General features: G+C 42.0%; 1 protein-coding gene across 2 annotated transcripts in view; it reads right to left on the bottom strand.

Moving 5' to 3' along the window:
• pcdh11 (protocadherin 11) overlaps window positions 1–19,134 on the bottom strand; it is a 151,824-nt gene that overhangs the window by 43,901 nt on the left and 88,789 nt on the right. For both annotated transcript variants that reach the window (XM_061725451.1, XM_061725452.1), the window contains one exon: window positions 9,579–9,777. In XM_061725451.1, the coding sequence (XP_061581435.1) occupies window positions 9,579–9,777 (199 nt within the window). The remainder of the gene's footprint in view (window positions 1–9,578; window positions 9,778–19,134) is intronic.

Below are 19,134 nucleotides of genomic sequence, written 5' to 3'. Positions count from 1 at the left end.
ATCTAGCTTCAGGAGATGTTTCACTGCATTTTCTGCAAACAGTATGCACTTTTGATGTCTTTTTCTACACTCCGTGTTTCTTTTTCTCCGTGTCTTTCCTTTCCATCTGAAATGCACTTGGAAGGAATCATTCAAAGAATTCTTCAATTTGTGATGTTAAAGACATCCTCTTTTTTCCAATACAAAAAAGAGGACACTTACAAAAAAAGACACAATGTTATTATATTATATTTTATGTTGGCATGAGAAAGAAAATCTCTTCTGTGAAATTTTACTGTTATGAGTGTTTTGACAGATGTTTGAGACCTGAAATCCAGCGGGAGCCCTGGTTGAATGGAAACGGGACAAATCAATGCAATCATGCAGGTGTCTCAGGGAAAATGGGGACAAAGGGACACAGTCTGGGCTTTTTTTTTCTTTTTCTTTTTAACAGCCGTTTCTGGCAAGGACTTTGAGCAGGTCTGCTTCTGCACGCATGGAATGGCAGACAGCTGACCAACCTCACGAGTGCTACATTGCCTTGAGGTCCCCACAGATGCCTCAAAAAGAGACTGCACATTAGAGCAGCATAAACCACAGACCGCAGTGGATGTCCTGAATGTCTGGGCTCTCTCCACGGGGAGGGTAGACAACAACCGGGTCGGTGTGTTCAGTGTCAAGCCCCTCAAAAGCGCCCTGTCATTTTCTGATAAGCCAAACAACCTGAAGGGCCTAGTGTACCTGAAGTTCTACTCCTCCAGTGACTCTCATGAGTAAAAGTGCATCCTCTCCCTTTTCCCTTTCTTCCATCGCTCCTTCTCTCGCTCACTGTACTCTCACTCCATTTGTCAACATTACCAAGCCGTGAGTGGTCTCTGACGTGATCTATTTGTCCACAAATACCAATTTATCAGCCAGTCAGTGTATACATTGATTGCGTAGGGATATGGTCCCATACAGCACGGCGGAGAGTAATCCGCTACATGCTTGTGCATTCGACACCTGAATTAGATAACTGCCGGAGTTCGGGATGCAGATTAAAAACAAACTTTAACCTGTATGCTTTATCATATTTCAGCCACTGAAGAGAATGCCATCAGATTTCCCGTTTGTGTTTTTGTGTCTGCGTTTAAACTTTTATAATGCGTACATTGTTCATTCATTTATTGAAATTTTATGCCTGCGCTCATGCCATTGATGATTTCACTCACAAAATTTCTTGCGAACGACACATTTTAGCTGAGATATGTGGAATGTAGACAGATGGCATCATAGTTGCTAGCGTCTGTCATCACATCATTGATGTCACGACAGCAATGCTGCTGCCATCACTATAAAGTGAATCTCATTAGGAATGCAGTTTATGTCATCCTGTTTTCTTATTGGAAAATAAGGCTGAGAAAAGCAGCAATGTAATTTTACATTGGCCCCAGCATCCCTCCCTCCAAGCAAATTTCATCTGTCAGCAGGCTTGTAATAATCAGTTTGCCCTGATACATCAATAATGGCCTTTTTTTCTCCTTAGGACAAAGAAGCTTTAAGATGGCTTTGCCATATGTTTTTTGCCTGCCATGCTGTGCTGCAGCATATCAAGACAACCCAAGTCAATAACATTACAGGCTGAGCGAGGAGCTGAAAATACAACCCCTGAGATGCTATGGTCCGCTCAGCCTTCAGGAGATTGATGCACAGTTATTTTGGTCAATAAGTCCTTCTGAGCAAAGGCTATCCTTATCCTTGGGACCGACTGTATGTGAAAAATGAGCAAGAGAGGAGACCATGCATTTTAATTTGTCTTTAGCAAAATATCTTAACGGAAAGAAATGGCGGGGGCATGTTTAAGGAGGGAGGGAGAAAGAGGAGAGGGAGCTGCACTTCCTCTAACCCCTTTTCAGCCTCACTAATGCAGTTGTTCACAATAACCCAGACCGCTGGTTATATTGAAATAAAACACCTCCAAGCCAGAGCATAATGGCTTTATTGAAATACGACACGGACTGACCTGTGGGATCGCGGCAGAATCTACACACAAACATGAAATATCAAATGTAGAGATTATGTGTCCACACATGTCGCCATTTCTCTTTGTTTAAATGCCAAAAAGAACCTCAACCGCATCCCAGAGATTTAGATGTGTTACTAATGTGTGCTGCCAGCACTGTGGAAATCGGATATTAGATTTCCACAATGCGGTCTGTACATTGTAAATATAGCCTACATGCTGTCTGAGTGTGGTGGGCTTCCGTTCAAGACAGCACAAGCTCTGAAACTAACAATGAAGTCGACTGGGATTTTTGTGGAGCCTATCTATAACAAATGTCTTTTAATAAAGCATTAGCCCATCTATTTTTTATAGCTTCCCATGTTTTCTTCCTGCTTCTGAGTGAGTGGAAGTTTCAAGCCAGGTGAACTATAACATCAGCTCATCCAAGTGTAAGGGCAGGATCTGAGGAAATGTTGGGAGCTCGCTGGCACATATGGGGAGATATCCACCCTATTTAAAAGTTAAATTGACTTTTTTCTTTTTTTTTCCTTCTTTGAAAGCTTTAACCAGAGCCTCAAGGCAGTATTTACCGGCTGGTTGGTTTCAACCAGATTCACACAAATGAGAGTAAAGATATTTACAAGATAGCCTTTGGCAGCATATGCTAAAGATGCTATTAGCAATTTCTGGTGTTTTGTTATTGCTTTGATATAACTGAGATCAAATCAGCAAGCTGGAATCAAGGACTCAAAGCACTTACCTCTCTCATACACAACATTTTATAGTTTTATATGCAATCCAAGCTACTTCGGTTTAGGAATCACAGACTCAGTGAATGGAACAAAGTGAATTGTTGGCTGGGGCCTTTGAGGCCCCATCCTTGTTTGAAGTCTCTCTCCGGCGCTGCTGAGTTCAGAATACATTGTGTGGAGACAGAATCAGACTTGGCAGCTATTGATCCCTTCCCAAGCCAGACACAAGACTTACTGAACATGTTAACAACTTTGGGATGAGTATTTTAATTGTGCAGGTCCCTGAAAAAGCCCACTGAAGTAACAGCGCTGGCAAATGAATCTGAAGTAGGAACTTTTGGACAGTTAAACATGATGTTTATAGCCAACTTTCCTTCTTTTCTTTTTTTTTCCCTTCCAAGAAAATCTTGCTGACTTCTGTTAGTGTTTTCATATTCCTCAGCAAGAATTACCATGAAAAAAAAACCTAGTCAAGCAGTCATTTAAAAAAGCAGAATTAAATAAGCATATAATCAAAAGTTTGTACGTTTTCGAGTTCAAGTCAAACCAGCTTCCCTATAACCTTCTCTTTCACCTGAATCCAAAAAAAACATAGTGTAACCTTCTCATACACTGTAAAATGAAGGAGCTGTATGTTTTATTGTCAGTGGTTTCTGTTTTCTTCAGTTTGTAGTTTCTCATCTCTGCGATAATGTGCCAGATATGTGTTGTATACACTTACGCAGCTCTCTTTCCATCCATGCACTAACCGTTCAAAACCATTTTCTTGTCTTTCTGTTTTCTCTGAGCAAGATCTGGTTGATTGCACTAAAAAGCTCCTCGTCTCCACCTCACAGAAGTCTTTGGCAAGCTGACAAAGACAAAGCCCTGATGCTCTTGAAAAGGAGGTTTCTAACGTGGCACTTTCCAGTCGTTTGAGAGAGATTTCTGCGAGCGGAGTTGACTCCTCCAGATCAATAGCTCGCCTCTCTCCTCAAGACGACCAGTGTGCCATTTGAACCAGATTAAACAAGGGCTTCCCTCCACCTCACCTCTGAGAACTGAGCTCTTCAACCAAATCCGAGTCGGTTGAGAAGGATACAGATGAGGCCATTTAAATCCTCTCTAACTCAGCGCTAAACCCCCGACAGTCAAAAAAAAAAGAGGAGAAAAAGGAAAAAGAAATTCTGAAATTATCTTGAAGGGAAAGTCCAATCTATGTAGGTTAATATTCACTGTTGCTTCATTGAACTCTGTTGTAGTTCCACTGGGGACGGCTGTAAAAAGTTTTGGGAGCCAGAAGGCACAAAGATATTTACTTATTTATAAGAAAGAGAATATATGGCGGGAAGCAAACTGGTACAAAAGATGTAAAAAGACAAAAAGTAATCTGAAGAATTTAGAGTGTAGATTGCGATAATACTTTGTACAAAAGACAAGACTGAATTACAATTTTAAGTGCAGCATGAATTAAATATGCACACTGCTGCCAGAATAAGTCTGATAACATGACAATATGTAAGGTCGGGATGTGGAGTGAAAGAGAAATACTGGGTCCCATCTTTCAACCACCAGCGACGTGCCCCTAAGCAAGGCACTTCACTCTTAATTACTGTGCTGAAGCTGCTCATTTGTCAGCCCTGGATGATGAGAAGGGCTGGCAAAAGTACAAGGTTGCATTGGCACTTATTAAAGTGGCATTGTTATTAAAGATAATGCATGCTCAGCCAACCTTGCATGAATAAAAATTGGAATAAAAAAAACTTAACCATTTTACAATAGTTCATCATATTTCTAACCTGTGGTCAGCCAATTATCTGGCTCTTGCTGCATTATTAGAACCCTGACTCTGAACAAGGGTCCTCTTCTTCCTTGCATGTCAGCTTAGTCTTTCCCCCTGGTCGCTGATGACATTGTAACACTAATTACAGCTAATTGTTCTACGCTGAATGGATTTAGTCACATTGCAAATGATACGCCATTGGTCAGTGTCACAATGTTTCCACAAAAAAATTCAACGGGGAATGGAAATTTGCACAAATGAATGTAATTAAGAAGCACATTTATTATATCTAATTGCATATGAGAACCCTCAAAGTGAAACTGAGATTGGAGTCATATGAATAATTAATGCGGCGAACTGTACTGAGCACTGTAACATTGCTGCTGTCACAAAATAAAGTGTTCACGCCAAGAATGATAAAATACAGAGTTACAGTTTGCTTTTAAAAAAAACCCTCCCAATCACAATTGCTAAACATTTTTTTTTCCGTCTCTTCTTACATAATCCTTTTGTTCTTTAGATGATTGCGTCTAGACAGTTGAATTCCAGCCTGCGCGAGCTTTGAATTTGTGGCTAGACATCCTGGGTGGACTCGGAGGTTAGAGAAGTATTAAAACAATCAAGTGGTACCAATGTGTTTGGCACACTGGATCAAGCCGAGTGGCCTTTTCCAAAGACATAAACAGGGCAGTCTTAAGTCAGCCAACTGGAAACTCAGTCTGAGAGTCATTATGGATAGTTTGAACTTACAAAAATCAAAGAGTTGAGAATGTAACGGCCTGAAAGTATGAACCCAGCAAGCCTTTAATCAGATTATTTGTCGTGTGGCATTAGGGACTATGTACCAAAAGACAGAGGGACCATATTTTAACACAATGTACACAAAAATAAAACACAGCACCTTGATTTGAATCTCTTATTTCATAAAGAAATGTCTTCTTGTGAAAAAGAAAATCCACAGATTTACAGTGCGGCAAGCAGTATGTTGAAAACTATAATCTTATTACACTTGCAGTAGTTAAAAAGGGCTGGCTTATTTTAATAGCAGATTAGATCGTAGACAGACAAGGTGTAAGCTGGTCATTTGAAAGCCATATGCCACAGATTAAGATACGGCACTTATGCTGTACGGCTTTTTCACGTTTCTTCGAGAGACTTATGCACTGCGTCCGAACTGCTTTTAGCAAGCTGCTTGTAAGTGGGCAAAAAGCACAAGCTCCTAAATCCCTCAACTGCGACAACGGGAGAAATAAATAAGTATATTACAAACTGTCCAGAGGAAAAATAAATAAAAATGAGCATTGTTTGGAAAAAAAAAATGTGAGGGATTTAGATTCAGGGATTTGCTCCCACTCTGTTGCACTTTGTCTGAGAGCTTAGAACGTGTTGTTGTTTGTGACATGATAATTCACATCCATCTTCAAAAACCCTTTAGGACTTCAGTGGGATATTATAAAGTAGAAAGTAGAGATAGAGCCATGTAGTTGCGATGGAAGTAAACACCAACAAATGCGCAGGACATAAAGTCTTAAGTAAGGTTTCCATTAGGGGCGGTCCTGGGGAAATCCGAGGAAGCTGCCTTGTCAGTCTTGCCTTCTTTTGCAGTGACTGAGGCGGTAGGATCCACTGACTTAGAAAAACTACCACTCCATACCAACTGGTAGCGGTAGTGCACCACTGTCGCTGTTTATCAACCCAAAAGAAATAAAAGCAGAATAAGACGACTAAAAAGAAGTAAAAGAAGCTGGATTGACAAGATCAGCGTTGAAGGAGCGGAGATTGTTGAAGCGTTTCTGTTTGCTGTTTGCATACGCTGCAACAGTGGAGATGAATGGAAGACATACAGTCAGACAGCTGAACCCCCCCCAGCTGCTGGCATTCTACCATCTTTTTTATGTTTTGATTTTCTGTGTCAAAGTGGGCCAAAAACTGAGGTAATAATTAGAAGAAGCTCGCTTCATAGCGGTTGGTGTTCAGCTCTGCAAATGCCAGCTGAAAGTCGTGAGGAGGCTGGGCACAGAAAAAAAACATGCATGCAAATTATGTTAATCTGTTTGTGAGGACAGCGGAGGAACTATCAAAACCTTTTGAACAAAATGTGACATGAGAGGCGGCAGCAAAAGACTGATGGCAGGGTGGTGAAGAAAAAGCCTGGAAGGGGAGGCAAGAGCCCATAAAATGAACAGCCGCCTTACTCATAAATAATAGAAACATAAAATGTCATATGAACTTTATTTCAAGAGAGGGTGGTCTAATAAAGATGCAGGTTTAAAGAGGAGTTGAGAAATTCATTGTCATAAGAAGGCCACATGGCTTGCCTTTGGCAAAGCCAATTATTCATCGAGAGTTGACATTCAGGTCCGAGCTGAAGCACCTTTGCTAAACAATACCACTTTGACTGCTGAAATTCCTTCTTTCTACCATTTTTGGGTCTTGTAATACATCAGCTCTATGTTTCTGTCTTCACTTGGAGTCTTTCTATCTCCTCTCTCTTCTTTCCACTTTTCCTTGTTCCTCCTGCTTTACAAATTGAGACGACATGATAAGAGATTGCAGCCACCATGCCAGCCTGGTGCTCATTGATAAAACCATATCTAATCCATCTTAGGCCCCCCTCTGTCACCAACACACTCATCTCTGAGACTGTCAACACACACAGGAGCCGTCTCTGTTTTTGAACTGAGTCAGAGTTTATCTGTCTTAACTTCTGGAAGAAGTGAATGAAACACAGCAAGTCAGAGGACTTTGTCTAGAAATGATGCGCAGATGTCTGCGGAAGCATGTTATTCAGCAGCATCTGAGAGCAAACTGAAAGCACGTGTTTTAGTGTGCAAGTATTCAATGAGATATTCACATATTGATATATTACGTAAACAAATATGAAACCCTTATTTCCTGAGGGCTTGTAAAAGCAAGAAAATTAATATCTAACTGCGGCATTGCTCTAATGAATCCCACAGTACATGAAGATGGATATTAGTTAAATGGCCTCATATGGCTGAAATACTACTCTTGCATGTGATCAGGTCTTGTTTCGGGTTGAAACTGTTTATCCGTTTTATCAGTTGCTTTAATGCAATTTGTGTGATAAGTGACAACAGAGGATTAAAAAGAGAATTGAGGTCAAATGACTGAAAATAACTTCCTTCGATATCCAATTACTGACATTAGATCCCAATATTGCGCTCACTCTGCTGTGACTGTTAATACAACAATAAAAATAAAAGTGCCCATGCATTTATTATATTAGCATAGTCTCTTATTGAAAATTGATTCACATCTGAAAATATGGTGTTATGGGACATGTGGATAAGAACTTCAGTATTAATGCTAGTTTATTGAGTCAGAGAGGTTTGTCTCTGAATGGTGGCATCTTGAGTAATTGTCTGTATGTGTATGAATCAGACATGAATCACAGCTTCTTCCATGAGGAAGAGTGAAGAGAACAGCTGGGGAAGGAATGGTTTGACGTTCACATGTATGCGTTTGTGTGGTTGTGTGTTTATACACACGCTTGCAGAAATGCGTGTGTGGGGAAATGTGGAGAAATGTTCTTGCTAAAACTTGCAATGTGAAACAGAATACAGACGTGGACGACCTCCACATGTAAACGACAGTTATCACCACTATGTCACCCTGGTTTGGCAAATGACTAATGAAGCGTTCAAGATCGACCCTCTCTGTGCCACTCCTGCCCCGGACTTGTCAGCCCAACTGCTGGGGAGGCACCGAGGGCGGCTGTCTCACTTGCACCAATGACACGACGGCTATGCTGCACGTGGGCGTATGCAAAGCAATCTTTTTTTTCTGCATAGAAAAGCTAATCTTCCTCTTTTTTTTTGCTTTTAATGACAGGAAAAAACAGATAAATGGTGAAATGAATTCAGCTTATGACACACTGGCCACAGAAGGAGTGAAGGCCTGCACCCATCTGAGCAGTCAGTGTGTGATGCAAGGTTACCTGCTGAAAATAAAATCTGTTTCACCACGACTAGAATATCCATCTGTGGATATTTTTTTTTTTTCGGGGGGGGTGTCCCGGAACCCACTGTGATGATGCTTGGGTCCTTTTATTTTTTTCCCAGCAAGTTTTTGGAGCAATGATTCAAAATAAAAGAAAAAAAAAACAATATTGCATATGCATGAGGAGGAAGTTTTGCACGTCTGTATTCAATTATGCTTTTTATGCAGTACATCGCTGGGCACTATGCCATGCAGTGACAGCTGTCTTTTAAATCATTTAAAGAAAAACTTGGCATCAGAGTTCCAACCTCAGGGGTATAATTATTTTTTACATTATACAGCTTAGCACTGGATGGTATTTGCAAAACTTAGTGTTTATCTGTAATAAATGTACCATTGTGCAAATCAAAGCAATTTATTTGTTGTACTAAAATAATTGATATGAGTTTCAGTTGAATCTAAATAATAAAAGCTGATAAATGAGCGAATGCATGGAACATGAGTCCCCGCTGTGCATCCCTCCGTCTTTGGTGACTTCTTGTTTGATAAAATAGTCATCCAGCCTGTCTAAAGATCGATCTCACAAAAGCAGCAAGTCCAAGAGATATGCCAACATTTTGGGAGCTGGTTTATTGGCTGTCAGCCGTAGAGTTTGATGAGAGGGCACAGACCGATCCCTTCTCTGTGCATCAATAATACAGTTGGACAAAACCGCCGCTAGCTGAGCTTCGCCTAGTGGCAAGAAGTACAATGCTCCACCTAACTTAAATGACAAAATAAACCTCCAAAAAACTCCAAAATGATCTGTTTTTATTCACAATGTTTTACTTAGCTAATAGTAATTAGATTAGTAGTTTTAATGAGCTAATTAATACAACTTTGGCTTATCCCTTCCAACTTACAATTGAATACGGAGCAGTCTACTTTTTGGTAACTTGAAAGGACGTGGATCCTCGTTAAGTGTTTGCAAGACTGCGTTACAATAAAACCACTGTAATCTGCAATCACTTTTGTGTCTAAAAACACAGATGGTCACTTTGAAATCATGTTGTCAGTGTCAGCAAGCACAGAAAATAATCAAAAGGACAAAGAAAACCAGAAGGTTTGCTGCTTGAATACTGGAAAATTCAAGACTCACTGGATTCGGGGTCTGAGTTTCCATCTCCCTCTGTGCGGCTGTTGGGTGACGTTTGTTCGTAGTACTCCTCCTGCGGGAAGCTCAGAGGAAGAGGGTGGGTGGCACTGGCTGTGCTGCTGGGATCCAAGTCTCCCAGCCCGCTGTCGCTGCAACTCTCCTGAGAGCCATCAGGGAGGTGGAAGGTCACACGGCGCTGGGTCTGGTGCATTCAAACACACAAGAAACGTTTCATGATAAGCTCCTCTGGCCTGTTAAATATGGACAAGCTTTAAAGCAAATAAACCAAAGAGAAAAAAGAAAGAGACTTCAGTGATGTATTTTGGGTGGGTGATTAATTAGGTAAGCATCTTGAACATGCCCTTATAGCACTAACCCATTTAGGATGTGATCTGAGAACATTTCTCTGGAGGTCTTGAAGTTTGTTGCAACTCCAAAGACAGATGCAGCGTGTCCTTTGAGTTGTGTGAGTTGTGGGTCAGACACTTAAAGCCAGACTGTGGTGCAAATGCAACCCCAAGGCTGTAACTTGTTTTAAAGCTGTTCAGACCCTATCGTCCCGCCTTCCTCTCAGATCTTCTCACCTGCTCATCTCTCCCACATCCCGCATGTTGAGAGCCAGAGCATTACAACTGCTCCCTTCACATGCACGTCCCAGGTGTGTCTAGTATCACACCGTCACAGGACCAGCTGTGTTTATTTGTTTTAGTTTATGCAAGATGAGATTGTTTTGATTCATATGTGTGAAAGATAATTTTCTGTAGGAATAGAAACTGAGAATTGTGCCTACACGACATACATTATGCAGAAAGACAAACACCATCTCAGTGCCGGGCAAAGAATCTCAAATAATGATGATGAATAAACTCGTTCAATCTTTTAAAACATGTTTTGAACTTGGCAGTATATTGTCTTCTCAGCCTCACTGCTTTATGGATTTTCCTTTTGCTTGCAAGAGGAGACCGATGCCATAAAAAGACCTTTGTGAGTCACCAATCTAATACAGCTATCAACTCAAACCATGACCCCTAACTTCAGTTACTTCTGTGTTACCTTTCTTGTGTTTTTCTTCAAACAGCACCTGCTAATTTACTGGCCAGCAGAGAGAAACATCACATCTTTAAAAGTGTGCTGTGTGCAGTGTTGTATTAAAGAAGAAAAAAAGTAGTTTTGCTCTCTCTTTGTCGAGAGACTTTAGCGGTGCACCACCTCTGACAAACAAAGATTATCAGCATCATCACAAGTAAAGGCGGCGGCGCTCGTTCGCTCATGGGTTTATAGAGTGTGGTAGCTATTCACTTTTAAAAACCTCTTATCTAAATGTATCAAGTGCTGAAAGCACAACCCGGCATCCATCATCTTCACCTGCTCTTAATTGGAAAATTCACTCAAATTGCATCCTGTCGTTTGAAGGACTAATTCAGGCAGCGACCTCATAACCCAAAACTGTTTCTGGTCTGCGGAGTCTACTGAATTACTTTCCAGATAATAAAGTAACAGCGAAAGTTATAATTGAGACCTCTCTGAAACACATCCTGAAAATAGATGGGATGTGTATTAACAGGTTGAACTACGTCCTAGTTTTTCCTCTCACCCAATTTAAACACATACACACACACAGGCAAAAAAAAAGCTGAAAACATGTGTGGAGGCTGAGACTTTGATTTGTAAAGTCTTGGGGATCACAGGAGTGTGGGCATTTTCTTCTGAACAGTGCGGGCCTCTTTGATTTCTCTGGAGGCTTACAGAAGTTCATGTTGCGACCTTTCTTTGGAGCTATAAAAGAAAGCACGTCCTGTATGTGGCGATGTCTGCTAACGTGTTAGCACTTCCTACAGTGAGCAAACCACACAGATACAAGCTTTCTCATTGTGAGGCACAATGCAGAAACAAACACTGCTGGTTTTATTTTTCACTTTCCCGTTAGATGCGGAGAGAAATGAGGCATGAGGAGGTCTGACTTGGCTTTGAGGTAACACTAGTAAAACAGCACTGCACCGGTAATACAGACTGCTGCTTGAATTTATGTCTGCACATGATTCCCCGAGTAACATCATAGAGCATCATACCGTATAGAGGCATAAAACGCATAAAATACAATTACACCCTCAGCTTTTGGTTATTGCTGTGAATTTTATTCATCCCATTATTCAAACTGATAACATTTTTTTTCCAAGAGCAAATACAGCTAGTGCACAAATGACTATCTTAATTTTCTACATCGCTATAGCAACAAAATAAAATGCAAGTCCTGAATTAAAAACATCATTAACACATGCTCCTTTGAGCTCGGGAGGTGGTGATGTCTCCTTTCTCCCATATTTTTCTTTTGCCACTACAGTGCATAGATAAAGCACATATTATTCTTTGATAATGCTAAATGAGGCTGGAAAAATAGAAGAGAGGAAAGACTGAAATAAAGTCTCACTCTAATGAAAGACAAACTACCGAAACCATGCACAAAAAGCTTCATTTGAAAACTATCAGAAAGGGTTGACTAACCAAAGTCCACACAATTAACACCCTGAAAGCACAACTGAGTGCTTTCCAATGCCATGTTGCTGAAACAGCCGACTAAATATTCTATTTACTTGATTCATCAAGATCCTGAGGCTGCAAATCTCTCTCAGTCTTGCATTTCTGTGAGTGCGAGCAAGAAAATGACAAATGAGAAATTAGGAGAAAACGAGAGGGAAAAAGGGCAGGCGGAAAAACAAACAGCCTTCAACTCGTATACAAGGCAGCAACTCAGCTGTTGTGTCGTTCCTAGAGGGGGGAATAAGGAAATGAAACAGGCATTTCTTCACATTCACTGAATTAGATTTCAACCAAATAAAATGATTGAATGTAGCACTCCTCAAAATGAATCCTGGTTTAGTGCATGCATTGTGACATATTCTTCTAGCAAATCAGGAGACACTGTGAGATACAGTGGATATAAAACGTCTACATGCCCCTATGGAATTGGAGGTTTTTAAGATATAAAGACAGAAGTAACAACGACATAAATGTCCGCATTGTCACATATTTACTGTGAACTTTCAACAAACAGAAATGCAGAGAAAAAGATACTTTGTGGAAGCAGCTTTTGCCTTTATGACACCGTGTCTTTGCGAATAAATCTCCATTAACTTCCCACATCTAGACATTGGAATTAAAAAAAAAAACCATGAGAGGATCTCCTCTCTATGGCTCTTTTTAGATCATTCCAGAGGTTTTCGATGGGACTGAGGTCTGGGCTCTGAGTGGGCCATTCCAGGACTTTGATTTTCCTTTTCAGAAGCTAAATATTGGTTGATATTGAAGTGTGCTTTGGATCATTGTCAAGTTGGAATGTGATAGCCCTCTTCATTTTCAGTTTGTGACAGAGAACAGAAGGTTTTGTGCCAAAAATGTTGTGGTATTTGGAGATATTCATTTCCCCATCTATCTTGGCAAGTGCCTCTGGCTCAGCTAAAGAGGAGCAGCCCAAAACATGATGCTGCCCCCATCATGTTTCAGTGTTTGGTATGGTTTTCCTTGGATGATGTTTACCGCATGGTTTACTACATGGTTTTGTGTGACTGACTGATTGTCACATGTGTGGAGATACCAACACATGCCAGAAACTTCTGTGGATCCTTCAGGGCTGTTGCCCTCTCGGTAGCCTCCCTGATACGTCTTCTCCTCGTACTCTCATCAACTTGGAGGGACATCCTGATCTTTGCAGTGTGTCTCCACTTATTGATGGTGGGTTTGACATTATTCCATGGTATGTACTGTGCTTTAAATATACTTTTATTAGAGATGCCCCGATACCAATACTGGTGTCGGTATCAGGGCCGATACTGCTCTCATATACTCGTACTCGCAAAAATTCTCTGATACCACGCACCGATACCACTTCATTGTTGTTGTAGTTACTGATTAGTGACTCTAGGGGAAGATGTTGAGCCGTCCCGCAGCTCCCCGGGTGAGTGTGCAGCCTGGCGGTGGAGCAGCCGCCGAGCCGCTGCTGCTCAGCCAGCTGTTCCGGTTAGCCGCTAGTCGGCTAAGCTTAGCGTGGTGATGAGAAGAGAGTGATACCCATGAGTGAGACTGGCAGCGCCATTTCAGGCAAGATAGCCACAATTAATGCAAGCGGGACGTCAGCAGTGTGGACATATTTCAAAATAAGGGACGACGACCGAAGCAAGGCAGACTGCGGGCTGTCGGTGCGTGGCCGCTGGGGGGATGGGGGGTTGCGCGCTCCCAGCACGACTGGGCCGTGGAGGAAAGCCCGGCCGGCTGAGTTTTGTTTAAAATTGAATTTCTGTTGCAAATAAAACCTGCCTTCCAATTCATTGCATTTTTCATTGCATTTTTAGCCTAGTTATTTTTGTGGTAGAAGTATCGTATTGGTACTTGGTATCGGCAAGTACACAAATTAAAATACTCGTACTCGGTGTGAAAAAAATGGTATCGGTGCATCCCTAACTTTTATATACCTCTCCTGATCAGTACTTTTCAACGATTTGGCTGCCTCTCAGTTGAATGCAGTCACAAACATTCAACCAAATACTGCAGTCATACCTATCTTTTAATAATATTCATGGATTTGACTTATATCACACTTTTCTTAGACACTCAAAGTGCCCACAATGGTTCCATTATTCATTCACTCTTCATTCATACTTGGTGAAGGTAAACTACACGTATACCCACAGCTGCTCTGTGGCAGACTGAGGGAAACATGTCAGCCAATTCAACCACTACCGGGACATTCATACAACATTCACACACTAGCGCTGCCCTCACTGGAGGCAAGGAGGGTGAAGTGTTTTGCCCAAGGACACAACAACAGATGACTGGGGGAGCTGGGTTTATCTGGTTTTAATGAGATGACTCGATAAAACCAGTATGCTGTTTACCTGCAGAACTAATTTTAAATGTGTAACTTTGAACTTTGAACTTTAACCTCTATACCAAAGATGGCGCTGCGGACAACCGCCTCTGTGTGTTGGTGCGCGTTGTTTTGGTTTGTTTTTTGCTTTAACACTGTTTTTTGCACTGGTACCCAGATGATTTATCTTATTTATTTTATCCTGACATTTCTGCCTCATGCACTGGAAATGTTGGACATTCTAGTCAAAGGTGCTCTCACCTTTGCCCAGGTTGTGAAATGCCGGAGTAGAGGGAAACGGGCCGGTGCTCTCGTGCGACTTTGCCAGCGCGGACTATGCATGCCGCTACCAGGAATATTTCTCTCTAACGTGCATTCACTGCCCTACAAAATTGAGGAATTACAACTGCTATTGCAGAAAAACAGGGACTTTCATTCATCTTCGGTTTTGTGCTTCACGGAGATGTGTTTGTGTGGACTGGACTCTGCGCTACAGCTTGCATTATTCCAACTCTACAGAGCAAACAGGTATGGAACTATCCTGCAAAACTAAAGGCGGAGGAATCTGTCTCTACCGCAACAGTGGTTGGTGCAAGGATGTGACAGTGATCCAACAGCACTGTTCCTGGAATCTTTTGTCATAAACTGTAAGCCCTTTTATTACCCCCGTGAGTTTGCTTCTTTCATCATGGTCTGCATTTACTGTACATCCCACCGCATGCCACCATGCAAGTTGCACAGCGTTGCACCGGGCCACTCCGAACACGTCATAATCCACCTGATTCCGACGTAAAGGCAGAAACTAAAGCTTTGCAAACCTGTAGTGAGGACATCAAGGAAGTGGACCAGTGAGGCTGTGGAGGATCTCACCGCGTGTTTAGACTCTACTGACTGGGATGTGTTCAGGGCTGCTACCAACAGGCTGGATGAGTACACAGAGGCTGTGACGTCATACCTCAGCTTCTGTGAGGACTGCTGTGTACCATCACACACCAGGGTGAGTTACAACAATGACAAACCCTGGTTCACAGCCAAACTCAGAGGGTTAAGGTTGTATATGGAAGAGGCCTTCAGGAGTGGGAACAAAGACACGGACAAGGCGATACAGACAGGCGAAGTACACGTTGAGCAAGGCAGTGAAGGAGGCTAGACGACTGTACTCTGAGAAGCTCCAACACCAGTTCTCAGCCAACGACTCTGCGTCTGTCTGGAAAGGGCTCAGGCAGATCACCAACTACAAGCCTAAAGCCCCCCACTCCGTCAACAACCGACGCCTAGTCAACGACCTGAATGAGTTTTACTACTGCTTTGAAAGACAAAGGGACTGTCCTGCAACCATCCCCCACCACACTTCCCAACAGCTCCAGCTCCAGTGCATCACCCCCACCCCCCCATGCCCCTCTGTGACGACTCTTTCAATCCAGGAGAGGGACATCAACAAACTCTTCAGGAGACAGAACCCCCTGGAAAGCTGCGGGACCGGACTCTGTCTCACCAGCCAGCTAGAAGCACTGCGCTGATCAGCTATGTCCAGTGTTCATGGACATTTTGAACACCTCACTGGAGACCCTCCCTGGCTCAACAATTGAGACCGTGGAGTCTCACCGCTTCCTGGGATCCATCATCTCCCGGGACCTCAAGTGGGAGTTGAACATCTGCTCCCTCACCAAGAAAGCCTAGCAGAGGATGTATTTCCTGCGGCAGCGGAATACATTTAACCTGCCAAAGACAAATATGGTCCATCCTCACATCCTCCATCACCGTCTGGTTCGCTGCTGCTACGGCCAAGGACAAGGGCAGGCTGCAGCGTGTCATTCGGTCTGCTGAGAAGGTGATCGGCTGCAATCTGCCATCACTCCAGGACTTTGAAGCGTGCAGGAAATATTCTGTCTGACTCCTCCCACCCCAGTCACAAACTCTTTGAGACTCTCCCCTCTGGCAGGAGGCTGCGGTCCACCAGGACAAAATCCTCATGCCACAAGAACATTTTTTTCCCATCTGCCACTAACCTTATCAACCAGGCCCGGAACCCACCGTGACACTTTCCCTCACACCCACACCATACCTCTGTCATGACACTTCACCTACATTCTATGCGTTACATTAATGCTCAGCTTGCACTTTGGAAACTTGCACTGTGATCATCTGCACATTGTTGGACCGGTCTTTCAGTCTACTTACTGAATCACTTACGGTGTATATATATATTTATAGTTTATAGTATATTTATATTTTATACTGCTAAAACTATTACTGTTTCATATCTCCATATTTAGAAAAATCAACTACGCCAAAACAAACTCCTTGTATGTCAAGTAGCCCCTATTATGAAAGGGTGTGAAGACATATCCCAATAATTAAATATTGATTGATTATTACCTATTTTTCCCTGTACCTTTGTTGGTTGGAAGATCACATTAACCTTTTGATGGTTCTGACATTTATGTTGTAGTTATTTCAACCTTTTATATTGTAAAATCCTGCAGTTTTGTAAGGTAGTATAGACTTTTTATAGCCATTCTTTATTTCTTTTTCCACCAATGTCATCATTTAATTCATTTTCTTAGACAAATAGGAGACAGATACCGCCTTGGCAAACGTACATCGCTGTGTTTGCCCACGCTTTTAAGTGCTCGAAACATCTACTTGCCCGCAAACCCTATTTGGCAGCTGTTTCTCAAATTACTGGAGGATCCATGCAAAAGTGATGTCCAGGTTCCAGCAAAAGAAAGAGCCCACTTACAGGGGTTTGTTTGGCATCTCTATAAAAAGCGTGCTCCCTCTCCACATGATTCTAATTATTAAAAACTTGCTCCAACAATGACATCCAGAATCTTTTCGAGTAAACACCTGCCTGTGACAATTAGGACATCCTCATTTTGCATATGGTGGCGTGCTCATTTTTAGACCGATATTTATTCAAGTCCATTCAAGTTGACGCCAGATGTTAAGAAAAGCTTAATTTGCTTTCACAATGTGTTCAATACCAAGTCATTTAGAGCCACAATATAAATTAGGATTAAATCCATTAATGGGTCTTGAATAAATAAAATCTTTGCGCTCAGTGGTAATGACTGATGTGAATAAAACATTAATACTGGAAGACAAACATGACAAACAAAAACAAACATTCAGCAGTCAAGGTGAACGCTTTGCTGAGCATGATCACATATTTAAAGGAGCTGCCAGAAATCCATAAAGCAAAGACAAGCTGCTGTAAGAGATATCAAGACCAAACAAAGCCCGTTCAGTCAGATAAAACACTGCCTTGAGAAGTATGTACACAGAGATAAAATAAACAGGCACAGATGCATGCCAAGTCCTACCATACAACATCCCAGTAAATCCAGCCCCTCCTCTCCTCTGGTAACCACTCGGATGGGGCACAGGTTACCGGATTAGACGTCCGTTACGTTTAGATTGAGGAGGGGAGGCCAGGCAGCGGCCACTTTGTCCTTTGCTAGGCCACAGCTCTTTGAGTTTTATTATACTATGTACTTTCCATCGGCTATCTTTCTCTCAAAATAGCAAAGTAGCCTGCGCTAGACAGAAAAGGGCTTGGCTGACAACCACCTCACTTTGAGTGATAAACAGGGACCACTTAGGAGTGAATCAGGAGAGATTGGCTCTGCCATTTCAGATAAGGATCACCTCGCAGGCACACCTAGCCCTGCATAAATCTGCTCAGAGGAGATGGTGATTTGTCATGTTGCACATGTCTTATGTGCAGAAAGAGGGGAAAAAACAAACAAAAAAAACACAAACAAACATACACACAAACAGTGACAGAGCAATGTTGTGATCTAAAGCAAAAGTGTCTAAGTGTCCCAATGAAGTCAAGCTCATCCGACATCCACAAGAAAACATTCAGCAATTACTGTTTCGGTCTTTTTTCAGTGCCAACTGTATTTTATTTTTTCCTTAGTACATGTGGCTCCACCGCAGCCAATTATGCGTGAGGAGATGTATGTCTGCTGGGGTGATGATGGGTTAGCAGGAACATGAGAGAAGGAGGTGATTCTTGCAAGTTGGAAGAGGGATTACTGGGTGATGGCTGACAAATCAAATGAATTTTCATCAATTTCATCTGTTATTGAGTCATCTCCTATAATGATATTCTCCTGAACTGACAGAGAACAAGTCAGAGCACTACTGGCAACAAGCTAAGGTTTAACATGATGAAACTCCTTTGACAAAACTTTAAGAAAATGCAGCCGAACGTCAAAGTAGTTAACTAGCAACCATTAATCAGTGTGCTGTCAAGAGTCACACCATGCTCAGAAAATGGTGTGACATTTAAATTTTTGCTATGAAGCAATGTGCTTCATAAACATAAGACAGAACAGCTGAGCACTTTTTGGACGGGACTTTTTTCTTCAAGATTTTCCTTGTGCTTTTCAAGACGGAAGGATATTACTGTTACCAATGAGGGGAAAAAAATGTTCTGTGCATAACATTGTCAAAGAATATGACATGAACAACGAGATGAAAAGAGCAACAGAACAACGGGAACAGAAGGTGTGATAGGCAGGTGTAACAACGCAGCAGTATTTAATGGTGGCTGGGGCTTGAAATAATGGGGATCTCCTCCAGCTCATTCGCACAAGGAAAAAAAAACGATTGGATGAACAATATTTGTAATGCAACAACAATGGTGAAAAATATAGGAGGAGGGACCATCATGGAAGAGAGGCCCCT

This window comes from Cololabis saira, chromosome 7, assembly GCF_033807715.1.
Source record: "Cololabis saira isolate AMF1-May2022 chromosome 7, fColSai1.1, whole genome shotgun sequence".
NCBI classification, from domain to species: domain Eukaryota; kingdom Metazoa; phylum Chordata; class Actinopteri; order Beloniformes; family Belonidae; genus Cololabis; species Cololabis saira.
Note: the sequence above shows the minus strand (reverse complement) of the source record. Positions and strands in the feature narration are given on the sequence as shown.